Source organism: Drosophila kikkawai, chromosome 3R (genome assembly GCF_030179895.1).
Source record: "Drosophila kikkawai strain 14028-0561.14 chromosome 3R, DkikHiC1v2, whole genome shotgun sequence".
In the NCBI taxonomy this organism is placed as follows: domain Eukaryota; kingdom Metazoa; phylum Arthropoda; class Insecta; order Diptera; family Drosophilidae; genus Drosophila; species Drosophila kikkawai.
This window is the reverse complement of record NC_091731.1, coordinates 22,711,720-22,730,150: the sequence shown is the minus strand read 5'-3', so window position 1 is coordinate 22,730,150 and position 18,431 is coordinate 22,711,720. Positions and strand designations below refer to the sequence as shown.

The 18,431-nt window shown below is 45.7% G+C and overlaps 2 protein-coding genes across 2 annotated transcripts; one reads left to right on the top strand and one right to left on the bottom strand.

Annotated features, from left to right (window-relative positions):
- Positions 1-2,839: 2,839 nt before the first annotated feature.
- On the top strand, positions 2,840-7,848 carry LOC108073271 (uncharacterized). The gene is made up of 4 exons (XM_017164829.3): positions 2,840-3,334; positions 3,397-3,465; positions 4,854-4,976; positions 5,045-7,848. The coding sequence occupies exons 1-4, from the start codon at positions 3,149-3,151 to the stop codon at positions 5,909-5,911; spliced, it is 1,245 nt and encodes a 414-aa protein (XP_017020318.1). The 5' UTR covers positions 2,840-3,148; the 3' UTR covers positions 5,912-7,848.
- Positions 7,849-11,750: 3,902 nt separating this feature from the next.
- lmd (lame duck) lies at positions 11,751-16,834 on the bottom strand. The gene is made up of 3 exons (XM_017165248.3): positions 15,205-16,834; positions 14,097-14,258; positions 11,751-12,871 (listed from the first exon to the last, which is right to left on the bottom strand). Exons 1-3 carry the CDS (start codon positions 16,744-16,746, stop codon positions 11,978-11,980), a joined length of 2,598 nt encoding a protein of 865 aa, XP_017020737.1. The 5' UTR covers positions 16,747-16,834; the 3' UTR covers positions 11,751-11,977.
- Positions 16,835-18,431: the final 1,597 nt, after the last annotated feature.

The window sequence follows — 18,431 nt, the reverse complement described above, 5'->3', positions numbered from 1 at the left end:
GCTTTCGAACGGTTTTTTAAACTATTATTTGGTTATAAACAATTGTGGGGCCTTTTAAGCACCGCTTAAACCGAACACCATGGGAAATATTTGTTAGAACTGCACACGAATGTTTATGTTACACAGCTTCAACGTGTAAGTTTTAAGCTGAAAAACTACCTAATATTTTGAGGTGTGCTTTAGGCATTCAATAAATCTGCAACCAATACCTATACAAGACGTTTTCAAACTCTGAGTTGCGTAGAATTATCATAAGCTGCTTTTCCTTTAGCTTAAAATGTTTAGCAAATCGAAGCATCCGCTGGCACATAGTACATAGAACGAACAATGAGTCTACTAAATACCCAATTTCAATGTTCAAATTGCATGTATGAAATGGATGTTTAAAAGCTCCCGCTGGAGAGTTTACACAGTACTTAAGCTGTTATGAAGAGCAAGCGGAATCGCTTGCGTGATTGCACTTGAATTTGGCCATTTGCCTTTGGGCCAGGCCTAATTGCTGACCGATTAATAAAAGTCAATTGCCTCGGTGGTCGGTGGCCGGAGGTTCAAGGGGGCGTGGGCGCTGGAGAAACATGAAATTTGATGTTATTGGCTGCGTAAGTATTTGGTAATTTTGACACCGCTGACGGCTGTCGGCTGCCGTCCGCTTCCGTCGGCCACTTTATGCCAACCGCCGGCCGCACTCGCAACCAATTGCACAAATAAATTCAGCCAAATCTAATTGAACTCGCAAATTGAAAAGCCAAAACGAAATCACACACAGCCGTGCTGCCCAGGGTCAGTTAGCTGGGCGCAAAATTTAATGAAATTACCAATTTCAATGCTATTTCGGCAGCAACCGGCGCTGGAAACAGAAATTACCTCCTCAATGGAGGAAACAACAAAAAAGCGAAAGTCAAATGGGCCAACGAGGTTTGGTAGCTATAGCAATGCCAAATCCATTTGTCAGCTGCCAATTTCCATCAGTTATCATTGTTAGGGTTAACGGACGAGCTGGTTTAGGCCCGGTATTTATTTAGGGCCCCATTGTTTGTGTTTATCGCGGTCCGACACCTTCATGCAGTGCCACGTTTGTTGGTTTAATTTCTTCGGTATTTCAAATAATAATATTTTGCTTCACTGCTGTTTGCCGGCCATTGACAATGCACTGCCATTTGGCAGTGGCCACACGCAATTAAGCTGAAAAATAATGCTGTTTATTTTGAAATTTAATTACAGAGTCGGAAAACTTTTAAAATAAATAAAGCGGAATTAAACTGATTAAGTTCCATTAATGTACATCGAAAGCTAAGTGGTGCGGTTTTATCTGATTTAAAACTGTTTAGGTTGGCCGTAATAGCTTAAATATAAAGTAAATTTTTACGATTTTGGTGACAAATAGTTTTGGGAAACTTTATTTGTTCTTCAATATGTGGTAAATCATTACAAAGTAGCTTGTATTAAATACACCTTAATAGTTACAATTTGTAAATAAAATAATAATTTTAATTTAATTTTCCTTTTTCAAATAACTTTTGCGGTTATAAAATTAAGATTTAGTCTAAATTATTATTGTTTTTAAAATCTTTCATTTGAAAAATAAGAATATAAATATGTATTTCCCAATTTTGACTACAAAGATAACAAAATTTGGTTAAAACAAGAAAGGAAGCTAACTTCGGCACGCCGAAGTTTGTATACCCTTGCAGATTGGTTTCGATGTTTATATTATAGATTTAAATGCTGAAAACACTCACAAAACAGAGTTTCCTTACATTTTACCTATACTTATTATGTTTACAGTTTGACAGTTACAGTTTTGCATTCCCAGCTTTACATTTTCTCTATATCTACCGATCGTTTCTATGGCAGCTATATGATATAGTTGTCCGATTTTTATGAAATTTATACCAAAATTCTAGAATAATAAAATAAGCTTATATCTCAGAGTAGATGCAAATACGTTGAAAAACAACGAAGTTATAATTTTTTTCCTATTAATTTCCGGATCGTTCCTATGGCAGCTATAAGATATAGTCGTCTGATTTTCATGAAATTTTTACCAAAATTCTGGAATAATATAAAATAGCCATATCTAAAAAATGGTGCAAAAATGTTGAAAAACAGCCAAGTTATAATTTTTTTTCTAAAAATTTATCGAACATTTGTATAGCAGCTATATGATATAGTCGTCCGATCCGGCCCGTTCCGACATATATAGCAGTGAGAGTATATAGAAGACTATGTGCAAAGTTTCATTCAGATAGCTTTAAAACTGAGGGACTAGTTTGCGTAGAAACGGACAGACGGACAGACGGACGGACAGACGGACAGACGGACGGACAGACGGACATGGCTAGATCGACTCGGCTGTTGATTCTGATCAATAATATATATACTTTATAGGGTCGGAAAGGTCTCCTTCACTGCGTTGCAAACTTCTGACTGAAATTATAATACCCTGCAAGGGTATAAAAATTGGTGACCTGATCACCTTGGTCCAACTTTTAAATGACGGAAACTTGTAACAAATATTAGCAGTATTTTTCTTTACCCATTTACTAACATTTTTGAATAATATTTTCCAAATGTACTTTATATTTTTGCAGTCAAGTATACAAAATTATTTACGGGGTTTTGTGTTTCTTTTACTGACTAAGACCTGTGACTTTATAGCGCACCCAAAAAGCCAGTGACGGAACCCACTCCGAGGCAGAGTTCAAATATTTACTTAGCGAGCGCTTTTGCCAGAGTTCCATGCCCGCAACTGGCTGTCAGCACAGCCCCGAATCTGGCCCTGATCGTAGCCACATTTTGGCGCCGACAACTTACAACACAGCTCAGATCAAGACAGATCGCGGATACCGGACAGCGGATGGCCCAATGTGGCCGAGGGGAGCGGGGTCGATAGGTGAGGCTGCGAGCTGTAAACGCGGCCAAAAGCTGAGGCCAAAATGTTTGTCGTTGCCTATTGCGTCGGCCCAAAGCGCTGAGCTTCGCTATCGGCGCTCGGCAACTTTTCACACAAAGTGACTGAGCTGCGAGGCAACTCGAAAATAAAACACACACGAAAACAGTTTGCCAAGCGAGAGCGCCCGTGGAGCACGTTTCTTGCCAGCGGTGTTTAATTTTTTCGGTTCCTATCCACGAGTTTTTCCAACTCACAATGAGAAAATCATCGAGAGGATTTCAGGCAGCGCGGTCCGCCGAATGCGAATCCAGAGAAGCTGAAGATGGAAAAGGAGAAGAAGCCACCTCCTCGGTACGCCTGCTAAGGATCCCCAGGGCGGCGCCTGGCATCGACCACTACGGATTCCATTTGACCCGCAGCAAGTGGGACCCCTATCCCTGGGTAACAAAGTAGCCGGCTTGTTGCCCCCGCCCCGCTAATGCGATATCCCACACCACTGACAGGTATGCGATGTGGCAGCTGGCACACCTGCCGCACTCTGCGGCCTCAGGCCCGGCGACTGTGTTCTGGAGGTGAGTACCGCGTACTGAATACACTTGGACAAGCGTTCGAATTCCTAGGTGCCAGAATATGCATAATGCATTTAACTTTTAGCCATAACTCTAAGCTATGCATAATATTTGGGATTGAGTTACAGGAAAAACTATTCAAGCATAACTGAATTTAAACTTTATCAAAATTTATTCAAAAATTCTTAAATTTTGAATATTCTGAAACTCTAGACTTTGAGATACACTTATTCAAGTTTTAACTAAATATTAAGACTATATTCTTTGGTGAAAATAAATAATCGAGCTCAAAATGAATTGTTAAATGGTGATTGTTTAAACTATGGAAAAACAAGTTTTATGGATATCCAAAATTTGTCAAGTTCGAGTTACGAATAATGCTGCCTTAGCAGAGGTGGAGCTATGGAAGTTGAACTATAGATCAGGCTCGGACTTTGCCAGATTAGCTTTTGTTGTTCTTAGTGGATATAGCCTGCTTAAAATAGCAATGCGGCAAACTTAATTGCTTCCAATCGTCTTTATTCAGTGCTTTTCGCGGGCGATGAGTGGGGTAGAACACATGTTGCGGAATTATAAACAGTTGGCGCTGGCAGAGCCCGACCTAGTCGAGCCCAGCACTAATGACAATACTCTAGTGTAGTTGGCAAAGAGTCGAAGTCGAGGAAAAGATTAATTAGCGCTAAGTAAACAATTAAAATAAACAAAAGCAAGCGACTTGCTGCCGGTTATCAGTATCTGCTGTTAACAGCTTCAGCGGTTAACAGGGCTTAAAATCTGTAAGCAGTGGAGACGCCTAGCAAGCAGTCATGCCAAGCAGTGTTTGAAGTTTAACAAGAAAGGAAGCTAATTTCGGCACTCGGAAATTTGTATACCCTTGCAGATATTATTTTTTATGTTTACAGTTTGACAGTTTGAGTTTTGCATTCCCAGCTCTACATCTACCGATTGTTTCTATGGCAGCTATAAGATATAGTCTTCTGATCCGCCCGTTTCGACATATATAGCAGTGAGAGTATATAGAAGACTATATGCCAAGTTTCATTCAGATAGCTTTAAAATTCAGGGACTAGTTTGCGTAGAAACAGACAGATGGACATGGCTAAATCGACTCGGCTGTTGATGCTGATCAAGAATATATTTGCTTGATAGGGCCGGATGAGTCTCGTTCACTGCCTTGCAAACTTCTGGCTGAAATTATAATACCCTTGCAAGGGTATAAAAATGTTTCTGAGCATTTATGTTTTTAGTGTTTTTCGTCATTTTTAAGGGTTTAAATAAGTACGTTAAGGTTGCTGTGAGTAAACAGAGCTGAACTCGCGAGTTTACCGTTTAATAAACTACGTTTTAGTATCCAACTTACTCATAAAAAATCATTAAAACTTTAATTACAGGTCAATGGCACTGATGTACTGGGCTTGAGAGTAGCTGAAGTCGCCCGAATTGTGAAGAGCCAGGAGGATGCCGTAACATTGCTCTGCTGGAGCAGCAACTGTGAAAAGGACTGCGATAAGAACGTAAGAAAATAAACCTACTATTAATGCCTGCAAACAAAAACCCCTTGGGATTACCTTTTGATTCCCAGAGCATCTGCTGCGCCCCCATGCCCACCAGCCTGCGCCGCCTCTCCCTCGTCCTGGAAAGCATCCTGCGGCTGATTGAGTGTCCTGTATGCAGCATCACCATCGCTCCGCCTGCAATGCAGTGCCAGAACGGGCACCTGGTCTGCGTGGACTGTCGCATACGCTCAGAGCGCTGTCCGGTCTGCCGGGACTTCTATACGCCAAGCCGGGCCCTGTTGGCGGAGCAGATTTACCTGACCATTGTCAACGCATTCGAGATGTGCCGCCAGGAGGATAAGCTGCGACAGAAACTCTTTGCGGGGATCACGCGACCTATACCCGGCCCCACGCTGGCGGAAAGAACAGCCCGGCTTACGGGGCAGGACACTTGGCGGAAGCGCAAGCCGGTTTTGCCAACGAACAGATTCCTGACCAAGCTGCTCGAGGGTTGCGCCTACTCCATGGACAACCTCTCGCCCTCGAACGCGGCCACCCTGCTACGGACCACTACCAGGGATAGCCGCAGGCACTCCAGCGGAATCCGAGCGACAACTATGGACGCCCCGCCTGACGGGAATGCGGAGTCTGCGAATGATTTACAGCGCGAAGGAGTTGAACCAAGAGCCAAGGGCGTTGACGAGGTCTCGCAATCGGAATCGGACAGCAGTCACAGCTCTGCCATGGAGGAGCAGCCGCCTCCGCCTGTCAGCGAACAGTCCGCACCGCCTGTCACTCCTTGCCCAGACCTGCCGGAGCATGTTGATGCTGTCCAGGCTAAGCCGGCCTCGGTGTCCGCGCTCTGCCGCTGTCCCTGCGATATGGAACCACGGGGCGAGGGTCAGACGCTGCACCAGAACTACTGCTACAAATCCGCTTTCCGTTTGCTTTGAGCTTCAGCATCTCAATCAGCGGCATTCCCTTTACAGCAGGAGCCCCTGAGCCTCCGCCGGCTCCTCCTACTCGTCCTACTTATACTCCCACTCCTGCTGGGGGCCCTTACTAATTAAATGAAATGCCAGTTCCTTTGCCAAAGTTGCTTATCGCGCGAAGAAACGAACTGCGCAAAGGAATTGAATGGCTGTCGGCCCCGGACAAAGGCCGAGATGGAGATGCAAAGAAGTTCGTCCGGAGCTGGTGCACTCTGTCACTCAGTGAACTGCAGCCAAGAGTTCCTCCCGGGAAGCCGAGTTAAGTTTTAATTTAATCACTCCTGAACGCTTCAATGACTTTGTGTCATTTGGCGTCAAACTTGGACTCCTCGATAATGAACCCGGGGAGTCCGCAATGTCAGAGCTATTTGATAGATGCATGTTTTAGACTCACACAGACAAAAATAATAAGCATCTTTGCTTTAGATAAGAATGCTTGGGAAAATCTATTCATTTACGAGAGAAAATTTAAGCATAACGACTTGGAATAAAAATGGACTAGTATATAAAATTATAGTCTTTAAAAGTAATTCCCAGTTTTGGGATTCGCTTGACTGATTTTCCAGTGCACCAAGCCCGGTTATGACTGCAGTTGCAGATGCCAACCGCAGCTAAGGGTCAATCAAAGTGAAGGTTGCTGGACAGGCGCGTAATGAGCTTTATTTGTCATCCTGACGGCCTGGACTCCTTACGGGGCCTGGAACGGGCTCGGATCCTGGCAAGCTACGGCAACCATAATGACAGCCGCAGTCGGACGGCCATTATGGAGGCCATTTACCATTTAATATTGATGCAAGCTGGAAGTAAACAACGCCAGCAACAGGCGTTAGCCGAAGCTCCCCCAGCTCCTCTGGCCTTCTTCTCCTCCTTCGGATGACCAACCGCAGGGCATTCTTATCCCAGCAGATGCCCCCTGCTGCTCCGGCAGGCTGCTAGGAAAATGTCATCAAAACAGGAAGTGGCAGTTTAATTTAAGCGCGTTAATTGAATTTTATTTTCTGCATTGTTGATCGTTCGGACAAAGAGCTAGTCCGGGCGAAGACCAAGTCCGTATCCGGACTAGGTCCGGTTGCGAGCCCGATGCGGAAATTGATTTGCTGCTGCCACTGCTGCTTCGGCTGCTCCTGCTGCTGGTGCTGCTCCTGCTGCATTGTGCTCGGTGTCCCGTGGCGCCGTCACCTGACTGCCTCGGCAAACTTTAATTACAAACTTCTATGCGCCATTATGCAGTCGGCGGCTGCTGGGAAACCAGTTTAAATTGCTGTTATTGTTGCACTTTACGCCCGTCTTGCCGGAGCCTTGTGTGGGCCACACACTTTCTAATTGCATTTCATTATCTATTGGAAATTACAGCGATTTCGAGGGTCGATGATGGCACCACTAATGGCAGCCGTAACAAGTGCTCCTCCACGTGAAACGCGCCGTGGCGCATTGCAATTAATTACGCTGTCGCTGGGAAAAGAAATCGTTGCGAGAACCGCGACAAGTGTAGTTGCCTGCATAATTCGCCGAGCGGCGAAACCCGGACCGATCCTTTGGTTGTTTAATTAATGTGAAGCACTCATTATCGAGTGCAATTTACCTTGGATAAACACGGGACTTCAAACGTTAAAGCAGCGCTCCTCATGATTGTGAGTTTTCAATTTGCATCCTGGGGCAGCGCCAGTTTAAGTTCTCGGCTTGCATCAGAATAAACGGCACTTTGGGGCAAGTTTTCGGGCCCGGCTAAGTGGTAATGGCCAAAACAATAAATTCACTTTGGACCGAATTTCGCTGCCACGCCCACTTGCCAGTCGAGCAGTTGCCGCACCAGCGGAGGTCACGTCAGTGTACCACACGGCGTATGAGTGTGCACCGAAGGACAGTGAAAGAAAAGTAATGACGATGGCATCTTAAATTAAAGGACACTTAAGTGTAAATAAATAAATAAAAAATTGAATCTTTGAATGTATTATATTTAAAAAATCCATTGGGTAAATCTATATAAATAATTTCGAAAAATAAATAAAAATAAACTCATTTACTCACTTTAATAGCGTATTTCTCCCAGTGTAGCTTATCAGCCGGTCGCAGGAGCAGTCCTTACACGTGTCTATGTGTGTGTGTGTATAGCTTAGCAACAATGTGACCGCCCCAAAGCGAAGGAAAGCGTGCAACAATTTGGAGAATCCTTCCCTTTTTGGCGGCGCAGCTGTTCCGTGTGCGGCCGCAACCTTAGAAACTTTCTAACGAGCATTTTGCAAGGCAAGGCGGAGCCTCGAGGACTCGAGCCGCAGCCTTTTTGTTGCTGCACGCCCTTGGTGGCTGTTATTGTTTCTAGCTGCAAACAACATGTGCGGTTGTCATAAATTTAACGCCAAAAGAGCATTTTAAGCAGTCAGACAGAGTCCCCCTGGCAAGGGACTAAGTCCTCTAATTACTCCGAGGGAAAACTTTCGGCAACCAGGCCATGATTCATGTGTGTGCATCTCTCGTGCCGCACCAGATGACTGGAAACTTTGACGAGCCAAGCCCCGGCCGGAGCCATCCCGGCGTTAAATGCCGCCTGCAATATGCAGCCACTCTGCGTGCAAAGTATTTCCATATTTAAAATCGCATTCGCCAGCGGACGCGGGGTTTTTGAAATGAAAATTATTTATTTAATTGAATATTTAAAAACGTGCTGCAGCCGTCTTTTATTGCATTAGTCGCACTGCGGAGGCGCACTGTAAAATATGGTGCACATCCCTCTGATTTATTCAATTTTTTCCCATTATAAATATTTTTTGATTTTATTCTCGCGCGCACGCAGAGCTTCTGGCCCCTGGAAAGAAACTTAATTATGGTTGAGCGACATCGCAAGAGCCTGATTAAATTAAAATGAATATGAATTGCATTCGCAGTCGCAGTTGCACTCGCGTGGGCAGCGCCTGTAAATAGGCAACAAAGCGATTCGCTGGCGACATGTGAGTGACACATTTCACACTGGGATTGATTTAATTGAAACATCGAACAGAGAGGCCTTAATCGAAAACCCATTCGAAAGATTTACCCTTGAAATTCTGCTCTGCGAGCCGCGACGCCGAATGAAACCATTTTCGGAGCCAGTAATTTGCAGGCCGCAAAGATACATTGCCACACCATCGCCATCGCACCGCAGTTCGCGGGGCAGCAGCCTTGGAAATTAAAATTAAAATTCCATTGATTAGAAAATTGTAAATGCATGGAATTTTAGGATATCGCTGTGTGGCGATCTTTCGATTTGCATAATTGCGAGCCAAAGCGAACCGAGCTAAAAACCGTCGCAACGCACCGAAAATCTGGGAGGGTGCAGATGCTTATCGGGCTGTAACTTTGCACTGGCCTTTGGCCATGTCCTCCTGCCCCGCAACCAACGCGGCGCGCGCGGTGGCCCATAAATATCAAAAATTCTAACACATGGTTGGGGAACCTGGTCCTGGTCCTGTCCCTGCTCCTGCTCCTGCTCATGGGCTGCCTGCAGGTGTGGGAACCTGCGAACCTGTTCGCTTTTTGCATCCCTCTCTGTGCCGGGGGGAGTTTTTAATTAAAATAAAAACGAACGGCAGCGCAAAGGCTGCAATGGCAATGCCACATAATTGTCGAATTGTTGCCACTTGCCACGCGTAGTGCTGCATTGGGGGCGTGGCTCCCGCCCGGAATGGGGCGTTTGCTGATTAACAAAAATAAATTGTAAGCCCGACTTTGGCATAACAATTACTCCACCGCATGCGGGCTCGGCAATGGCCATTTTCATAAAACTCCAACGCCCCCGCCGATCTCTGTCTGTGCTTTTTGTTTGCCGATGTTTTCGTTGAGCTTGTAAATATTTAGCGTGTACTGGCCGCACAATTTCAGCCCTGCCCTTTAATCCCAAAAGCAAAAAATGCATTTTGGAACCGACTGAAAACCGGACCGAGAGAGCCAATGACCACTTGTAGCCCTCAGCAGGCAGTCTGCACTCATTCAGATGCCCATTAATAGGGCAAACCAAAGGATATGCGGGTTTCAAGGTCTTTTTGAAAAATGTAATATATTTCCCTTTAAAATAAACTGTTGAATACAATTTTAAATATTTATTTAGCTATAATAATGATTTTAAATATATAGTTCCTTGGATGCAAGGAAAGGGTATTTTACATGCGATCCCTGGAGGATATCCCAAATTATTTGGGAGTCGGGGCGGAAGACTAGAAAGTAAGCAAGCAAAAAAGTCAAAATCATGCCTTTGCTCATGTTTTATGTGGGATATTCCGTTGTGTTCTGCCAGGCTGCTTTTAATTGCTTTACATTTTTGTTGTTTATTTTGTTGACGCTGCTGCTGTCCCTGTTGTGCCGCTTGTATGTATGTGCGTTTCCCTGTCTGTGTTTGCGGGCTGTAATGAAGACCATGTCGGGCTGCATATTAACTGGCGTACTTGCAGCATTTTTAAATGCATGTGCATACCCCGGCCGGCCAGAGAAGCACCTCCCAAAACCCCAAACCCGCCCTAAGCATTTTAGGGCTGTAGTTTAACAGCGAAAACAGAAACGCGGGAAGCGGGGAGAGCAGCACGGGGGCTGGCTACGCTTTCATTGTCTGTCATAAGCATAAATGGTTATTAATATTAAAGTTCATAACGGGCAATGTTAACTGCTCATTTAACGGGGTTATGCTTCTGGCCACTTTATTTTTGCCTGACTGCCTCCGCCTCCGCCGCGGAGTCTGACTCCCAGCCTCTGCCGTTGCCCGTGCATTTCGCATCCTCCCCTACCCATTGATATGTTGGCAGTTGTTTACACATTAACAGCCCGCTGTGTGCCATGACCATAGCCATTTCCAGCCAGTTAACGAAAGAGGCCATTCGGGCCTTATTAAGTCACTAAAATTGCATCGGCAGTGCTGCACAGATGGTCCGGCAGGTTTGTCAAGGTTTAACGCTTAATTTGGCCATCATTGAGCAGGGAGAACCTCTGTGTTCCCTTAAATCAAATTAGCAAAGGGCGAAATCAGTGAGCGACATGAACTCAAATTAATTTAAGACATAAGCCGATTTTTATGAATTTTATATGCGGCGCAAATTAATTCGATATATGTAAACAAATAAATGGAGAACTGAGAATGTGTTAAATGCGAATAATAAATTAACTATGTAAATATGCGCAGCCATCGCGTCCGTTGTAAGCGCTGTAAATTATTTTTTGAATGCACAGCAATTAAGTGAAGTCAGATGACCAAACATGAAACGGAAATCCCAGCATGTTGTCCACGTCCCTCGGCATCGAGTCCCGCGGACAGGGCCAGGTGTGAGGTATTTAATCGAAAAAGAATGCATTACCGGGCATTATGTATTCAACGGGGAATTATATCTGATTTTCATACTCATTGCGTCTTAAGGGGATAAATCTGGGCATTGAAATCCACAGTTTGAATACAAATTTCAAAAAACCATTAAGCTTACATTTCCTAAGAAGCGGTTTGCTTTTGAAAATGTCCAATAGATATATAATTGTGGCTGCAATGCAACACCTTCCATTTTTATGACGTTACATTAAATCTTTATTAATTCAATTCATTAACTTTGCCCGCAATCTTTTCATTACCTTTTTTCTGCGCTCCGCATGGCAAGTAATTAATATAAATATTTAATTCAAATTAAATATTCAAATGCTGTTTTTTAAGAAGAAATTATGCAAATACAATTATTTATTATGGTCAATGCGCTATGCTGACAACTTTAACGAAGCAATTACAGATAGCACTTAACCGAGTCTATTCTAACTATGTTAATGATTCACTTTTCGTGGCAGGAAGGGTGGGCTGGTGGAAGACACGGCTAATCACTGGATCAAATTGAAATTCAGGAACGTTTCTTTCAAACACTTAACCTAGGGCTCCTACGAAGTAATTTGCTATTTACAGGCGATGTCTTACTTAATGGTAGGCATTCTTATAAGGGCTCAGGCACTGAGATCTTTGGACTTGCTGAATTCACTGGCTCTCCTTGGTGGGCTTTCTCTCGCTTAAACTAGATACTAAAATAGGTCAATTCATATGAACTGCTGGAAGTCCAGCATGTCGAAGTTGTTGTCGAACTCGGGATGCAAATGGAAATTAGCCGCGGGACTGGGGCTCTTGGGCCGCTGTGCGCCGGATGGCGGCTCGTACACATCCGCGAGATATTTCGTCACGTACTCGAACGACACAAACTCGTTCAATTGGCATTTGCTGTTGCCGTTGCTGCCGGAGTTGGAGTTGCAGTTGCCGGCGGTGACGGTGGCGGAGCTAATCCCATTAGCAGCCGGAATCTGCTTGCAGACGCCATTTGGCGTCGTCAGCAATTGTTCGAGCTCGCTTAATTGATTAATATTTCCATGGCCGTCGTAGCCATTGTAATTGTTGTGGCTGCCGCTGCTGCAAACGCTCAGCGCATCCGTTTCCGGTGCGGACGCCATGTTGTTGCTGCCGTCGTAGTTGCCATATGCTGCTGCTGTCGCTGCGGTTGCCGTTGTTGTTGGCCCATTCCGATTGTGCTCAATGATGACAATGCAATTTGACAACTCATTAAAGTTCATTGAATTGTTATTAGCTGGCACTCCAGTGCCGCAGCCATTGCGGTCTGTCTGCAGCAAAGCATCGCTGCAGCTATTGCTGCGCTGCTGGCGCTGTTCCCCTGTTGCACTTGGCACCCCTGGAGCTACTTGACCTGCTCCAGTCTGTTGCACCTGAACCTGCACCTGTGCCAGGGCCGACTCCGAGTGGCGACGGGTTTTGGCCGTCCTCCTTCCGCTGGCGCCTGCGGTCGAAATCGTGGCTCCTCCGGCTGACTTGCGTCGCAGCTGTCCGTTGGCGTTGCGCAGCGCGTGGTTCTTGACATGTTTGCGTAGGCTGGAGGGATCCGTGTAGCGTTTGGTGCAGCCGGGCAGCTGGCAGGCATAGGGTTTCTGTTTCAATGGAGCGGAGAGAATGGGGAGAACGATGTATTAGTATTGACGCAGCTTCGATGGAAACCGCAGCGGCTCAGTGCCGCCGCCTAAAACTATGCAATTGATTTCGCCCACGCCCCGCAGGCGAGTCCTAACTCGCACACAGACACACACTCGCACACCCACATAACATCTGGAACGGAGGGCCAGCGTATTTGCCAAGTCAAATCGTTTTGAAATGTCATGTTGCATTTTGTTTATTCTGGCCAGCCAGCAGCCGCGAGCCGAAAGCGACAACGGCAAAAGCCATGCACTGGCACAAATAATGAACAGAGTTTCAAAAATTTCCCTCTAAATAATGTATTTTTAAATGAGAAATTAAATATGTACATCTTAAGAGGCATTGGATTTTTGACAATCCATTGATTTTATCTTAAAAACCTTTTAAATAAATCGAGAAGTAAAATAAAGTATTCCGTATTTAATTAAAATTCTTTTAAAGTTTCTTTCCACTTTTAGCTCAAAATATATCCTATTTTTTTTAAGTGCATCAATGGTAGCGTTGGTGGAGCACCAAGCTAGCACACATTGCATCCTTTGTGATCCTGATTGGCTGCCCTCTCCCGCCCCATTTCCCAGCCCCTGTCAGCCTCCCCTTCCGCGAGGCCAGGAAAGTAACTCGTTTAGTTTATTCGATTTGCCTGCTGCTGGTTGTGCTGCTGTTGCCGTTGTGTTGCCGTTGCCATTGCTGCTGGCTGAATTGCTGGCCTTTCCAGCTGTTTTGACCTTTTTTCCGTCTGTTGTACGCACTGACGCGGCTGCTGTTTTAGCTGCTCCTGCTGCTGCTGTTGCTTTTACTTCTGCCATCGGGCCCCGCTCACACAGATACGGCACACAGGCAAAACTATAAATCACTCAGGCAGCGAAATGCGAAATGTGCACATGTCATCCTGGCAGCCGTAGCAGCAGCAGTGGCCGGAGCTGCAGGAGCAGCAGAAATCCCTGGTCTTTCCAAGCGACTGCAAGCTGGGCCCCTAAGCGCCTTGGCAGCCATTAAATCTTAAAGCCGCTCTGCGCTTTCCAGGACCCAGCTGGGCATCCTTCGCTGCCGTCGCTGAAGCCGCGAGCTCTTCAATTTCCTTTTGACACGCATTGCAAATTGCTTGGCCCACACACACATGCACACCTCGCACAACCCACGCACACCCCACACACACTCCCCAATATAAGGACGGGTACTCACCGTGTCGTAGTGCGTCCTTTGATGTTTCGCCCGATCCGAACTATTGCTGAACGCTTTGAGGCAGCCTTTATACTGACAGCCATAAGGCCGCTCTCCGGTGTGCGAGCGCTGATGAATTTTCAAATTTTCCAAACGCGAAAATGCTTTATTGCAGCCGGGAAACTGTAAGGGGAAAACAAAAAAAGACGGGGTGTCATCGAAAATTGCAATTACCATGGGGTAGATGGGCCTGATGGAACTGAGAAATTGCGAAAGGAAGTGCTGGAAGGACGCATAAAATTGTGACCTCGCAACAGATGTTGCAGATGCTCCCGCTGCCCGCAGGTGTCACACAGGACACCCCGTGCCCCCATTCGGACACCTGAAAGGGCAAATTACACTTTTGCAAGAGAGACGAAACAAGTGTAATGGCAGAGGCAGTGGGCCAAGCTGATGACACGGCCACCGCCGGAGGAGTGAGAGAGTCTTTGCCATTGGAAAAACAAGCAAGGATCCATCAATTACTCAAAAATCAAAATGAAAGAGCATGGCGGGATGGCCGGCGGCAGATGTAGAAGATATAGTGTGTGCCTTAATAACATTACCAGCAACTCTATTTCAAGTGGACTTTCCACTCGCATCTCGCAGCTCTCGTCCTGTCAATTTCTGTGATTGCCCTGCGCCGCACAATTCATCATCCCAACGATGCCGCATCAAATGTCAACACGTGCATGATACAAACAGAAAAGGGAAACTAAAACACCAAATGGGCTCCGTTCGGTGCTCCACGGCCAAAGTCTTGTTTGGACGCACAACTCGCCCCACATAAACAAATGTAGCAGCTGTTGGCCAGCAGCAAGCCAAATCGAAATCTATTGTTTGATTTTGAAAAATGATATTCTATGAGGGATTTGAAAGGTTGGCCCACAGAGAAAGAGAAAGGGAGTCGAAGACAATGTTTTAATGTGTTCAGGCAAGGCTTTAAATATATTTCCTGGAACTTTAATATTAAAGTTGAAATATAATAAGTTCTACTAAACTTCTAAACTTCTGGCAATTTCTTTCTCAATATCAGAGCTTGAGTCAATATATAATCCTACATAGACAAGGTAAAATATAGATTTCTTACCGGACATTTGTTGGGCTTCTCGCCACTGTGGACTCGCATGTGGATCAGCAGCTTGTAACGGGCATTGAAGGGCTTGTAGCGTCTGGGACAATCCAGCCAGAAGCAGGAAAAGTCCTCGCCCTTCCTCACATCCACGTGACACTTTTCGATGTGCTCCACAAAGGCCTGCTGATGCGGGAACTCCTCGTCACATCCCGTCCACCGGCAGATCAGAGGCACAGGCTCGGCCTCCGTCTCTGCTTCGGGATCGCAACAAACTGAATCCGGCTTGGGATCACTTTCCGCCGGCAGAGCAAACACCTCGTTGTCCAAGTCATCGTCCTCTTCCAGGTAGTTTTCCTCATCTTCGCTGTCCAAGTTGCGACACTGTTCCTCCTTGATTAAATCATCCTCCATGTAATTCAGATCCAGATTTTTTATCTTTTGGCATTGCAATTGCTGTTGAAGTTCTTCATGTTGCTGCTGCTTTTGCTGTTGCTGCTGCTGCTGCTGCAGCTGCTGCAGTTGATGTTGATGGAATTGCTGCTGTTCGCCCAGCACTAGTTCGTCCAGCTCGTCAATGGTCCAAATTACCTTGTGCTCCCGGTTGGGCTTCTCCACGGCCTGCGCTAAATTATGCTGATAGTTCTCGGCGGCGTAGGCCGATCCCTGGTACAGGTTGGAGTAGTCGTCGTAGTTGCTGGCGCACATGGGAATGCATTTGGGGGTGCCGAACGTGGAGTTCATCGACGGCAACTTGGTGGGCGAGGGTGAGGGCTCCTGCTCGTCCTTGACAAACTCCTCAAACACGTTGCCCAGCTTGGGCGAGGCACCCGACGCGGCCGCTGATATCTCGCCGAGATTGAAGTTCAGCCAGGCATCTAGCGGCGGTGATGAGCACGGAGATTGGTTTTTCGATTGGCAATTAATCTCATCATAATTAAAGTAATCAATATCCAGATTGACGGAGTCGCTTGCCGTCGGCTGACTGTTCTGGGCACTGCAGGGCGTGTACGGAGTGTACGGGGTGTACGGTGTGTACGGAGTCTGCGGTGGCTGCAGCAGACCCGGCAGGTCGGATTCTCCCGTGAGCCGGGCTATGTCCTCCGGCTCGAAGCGGAAGATATCCTCTCGGTTAAGCTGTGTGTACTGACCCTGCTGGTATGGCATGCTCGTATTTCCCGCAGCGGCGCACACTATGTCGTCCTGATCGTGATCCTGGTCCGAGTCCCGCTGCTGATCCTGGCTCAAGTAAGCGTGGCATTCACTGAACACCGAGTTGGGTGTCTCGGCGGCAAAGCACAGGTGTGAGAAGTCTGGGAACTGAAGCTCCCCGGCGGCGAAGTTGTTGTGTCCTCCAGATTCCACCTTGGCCGGCACACGGAAAATGTCCCGGTCCGCGTCGCCGGTCGTCATCTTTGCACTAAGCGGGGGCGACATGAAGCCTCCTCCGTAGCAGCTGCCCGGGAGCTCCTTGCCCGAGATTCCGCCGAGATCCGGCGTCTTGACGTACATTCCGCCGCCGCCGCCCTGGCTGGCGAGGCTCTTCAGCGTGGATGACATGTTATGGGTCTCTGGTGATTTGCTGTCTGTTCTTCTTGGCCGGCCGCTTTCACTTTCGCATTTCCGGCAGTTGTCTAGCGCTAGGTTTTTTTTTGGGAAGGTTGCCAACTTTTTTTACGGCCACTGAACGCGGGAAATCCCAGGGAACACACACAGGGAATCGCAACACACACGGAAAACGAAGAGTTTTCTATATTATTCTAGTTCAAACCTCGGACGACGTGAATCAGTTCTCATTAGCGGCTGGCACTTGCGATGTTCACGCCACCGCGATCTAGCTGACAATAAGCCGGAGCACTGCCGCCGCACGATATTTAAATGTCCGGAACGGGATCGTCGGATATTCCACGGCTACGGGAGCAGAGTGGAGCGTTGGATCCTGCTGCCGATGCTAATGCTGAGGGTGATGCTGATGCTGATGGTGTCTCTGCCGCTGCGACACTCTGCCAGCGTCGCTGTCGCGATCGGTGTTGTCTCTGCTGCTGTCGATGAAACTAACAGTGCTGACTAAAAAGTATTTAAGTAAAGAAACTATATACCCAGAAATAATTTATAATAGGAGCATTTAATAAAAATGCTTGAATTTGATTTTTTTTAGATTTTTTTTAACAGAAATTATTTATTTTAAATTACCATTTCCTTTAATTTATGCGGTTTTGTTATATATACGAACAAATAATTTTGAAGAAAGGTTCCTAAATATATTTAAATCTATGTCAATTCTAAGATAAACTTTTTAAAATTTTTTTAAAAGTATTTAATTTTATTTATTATTTATTTATTTGCAATACCTTGTAAGTATTTCCATTTTTAATTGAGGTTTCCCCTTATTTTGTATTAGATTTAAATAATACAAAACTTTACTTGATTTCCCTTAAAACAAATTATAGATCAGACTTTAAAAAGGACAAACTCTCAGCACTGGCTTCTGATGTCGTGGCTGCTGCTCAATTTTCCTGCCTTTGGCACGCACATGTGCTGCCGCTTCTGCTTCTGCCTCAGTCGGCGTCGCTCCTCCTCACCCCCCCTCCAACTTCCCGATCGTCCCTCTATATTTTAGTTGTACTTTTCTTCGTTTTGTCTCAGTACCGCTGATGTGGTTGTTGTTGTTCTTGTTAATACTGTTATTTTAGGTTTATGTTTGTGTATAGAAATTATGCGTGAGCTGGTGCCGCGAGTGCCATGTGGAAAATGCGACGAGTCTTTCAAAGAAGTCGAGTTGAACCGAGGAAAGTCTTACCTATGGATTTTTCTTTAATTTTATGAAGTCAATTTTATGTGAACTCAATTTAAAGAAAAACGTACAATATATTGTATTGAAACACTTTTAATGACTTATTGATCTTGGTCAATATTATTGGAAATTCATTTATTGTTGTTGTTTATCATTTATTAATAATTTTATTTAATACTGTTACTAGAAATAATATGTAAAATAATAACTTTTCAGTGAATTAATCATCATAATTCGGTATCTTGCTGGTCACCACTCCTCGCATTTTCCACAGTGCACTTGACCGTGGCAGTGTCGCTGCTCGTTGCTCCGCCCAGATCCGATCTGATCTCGTATCCTCATCCTCCGCCTCCGCCCAGTTACACTTCCCCGCACATTTCCAGCGATCTTGGCGGTGCACACATGGTGTGCAAGTGTGCGATGCGTTGCAATGCTGCTGTGCTTGCTGCCG

Bases quoted from the DNA above. Each gene is read 5' to 3' on its own strand.
- LOC108073271 (XM_017164829.3), top strand. From the start codon at position 3,149: ATGAGAAAATCATCGAGAGGATTTCAGGCAGCGCGGTCCGCCGAATGC. The intron at 3,335-3,396 runs GTAACAAAGTAG...CACCACTGACAG, and splicing joins AGTGGGACCCCTATCCCTGG to GTATGCGATGTGGCAGCTGG. The intron at 4,977-5,044 runs GTAAGAAAATAA...TTTGATTCCCAG, and splicing joins AAAAGGACTGCGATAAGAAC to AGCATCTGCTGCGCCCCCAT.
- lmd (XM_017165248.3), bottom strand. From the start codon at position 16,746: ATGTCATCCACGCTGAAGAGCCTCGCCAGCCAGGGCGGCGGCGGCGGA. The intron at 14,259-15,204 runs GTAAGAAATCTA...TTCCCCTTACAG, and splicing joins AGAAGCCCAACAAATGTCCG to TTTCCCGGCTGCAATAAAGC. The intron at 12,872-14,096 runs GTGAGTACCCGT...CCATTGAAACAG, and splicing joins AAAGGACGCACTACGACACG to AAACCCTATGCCTGCCAGCT.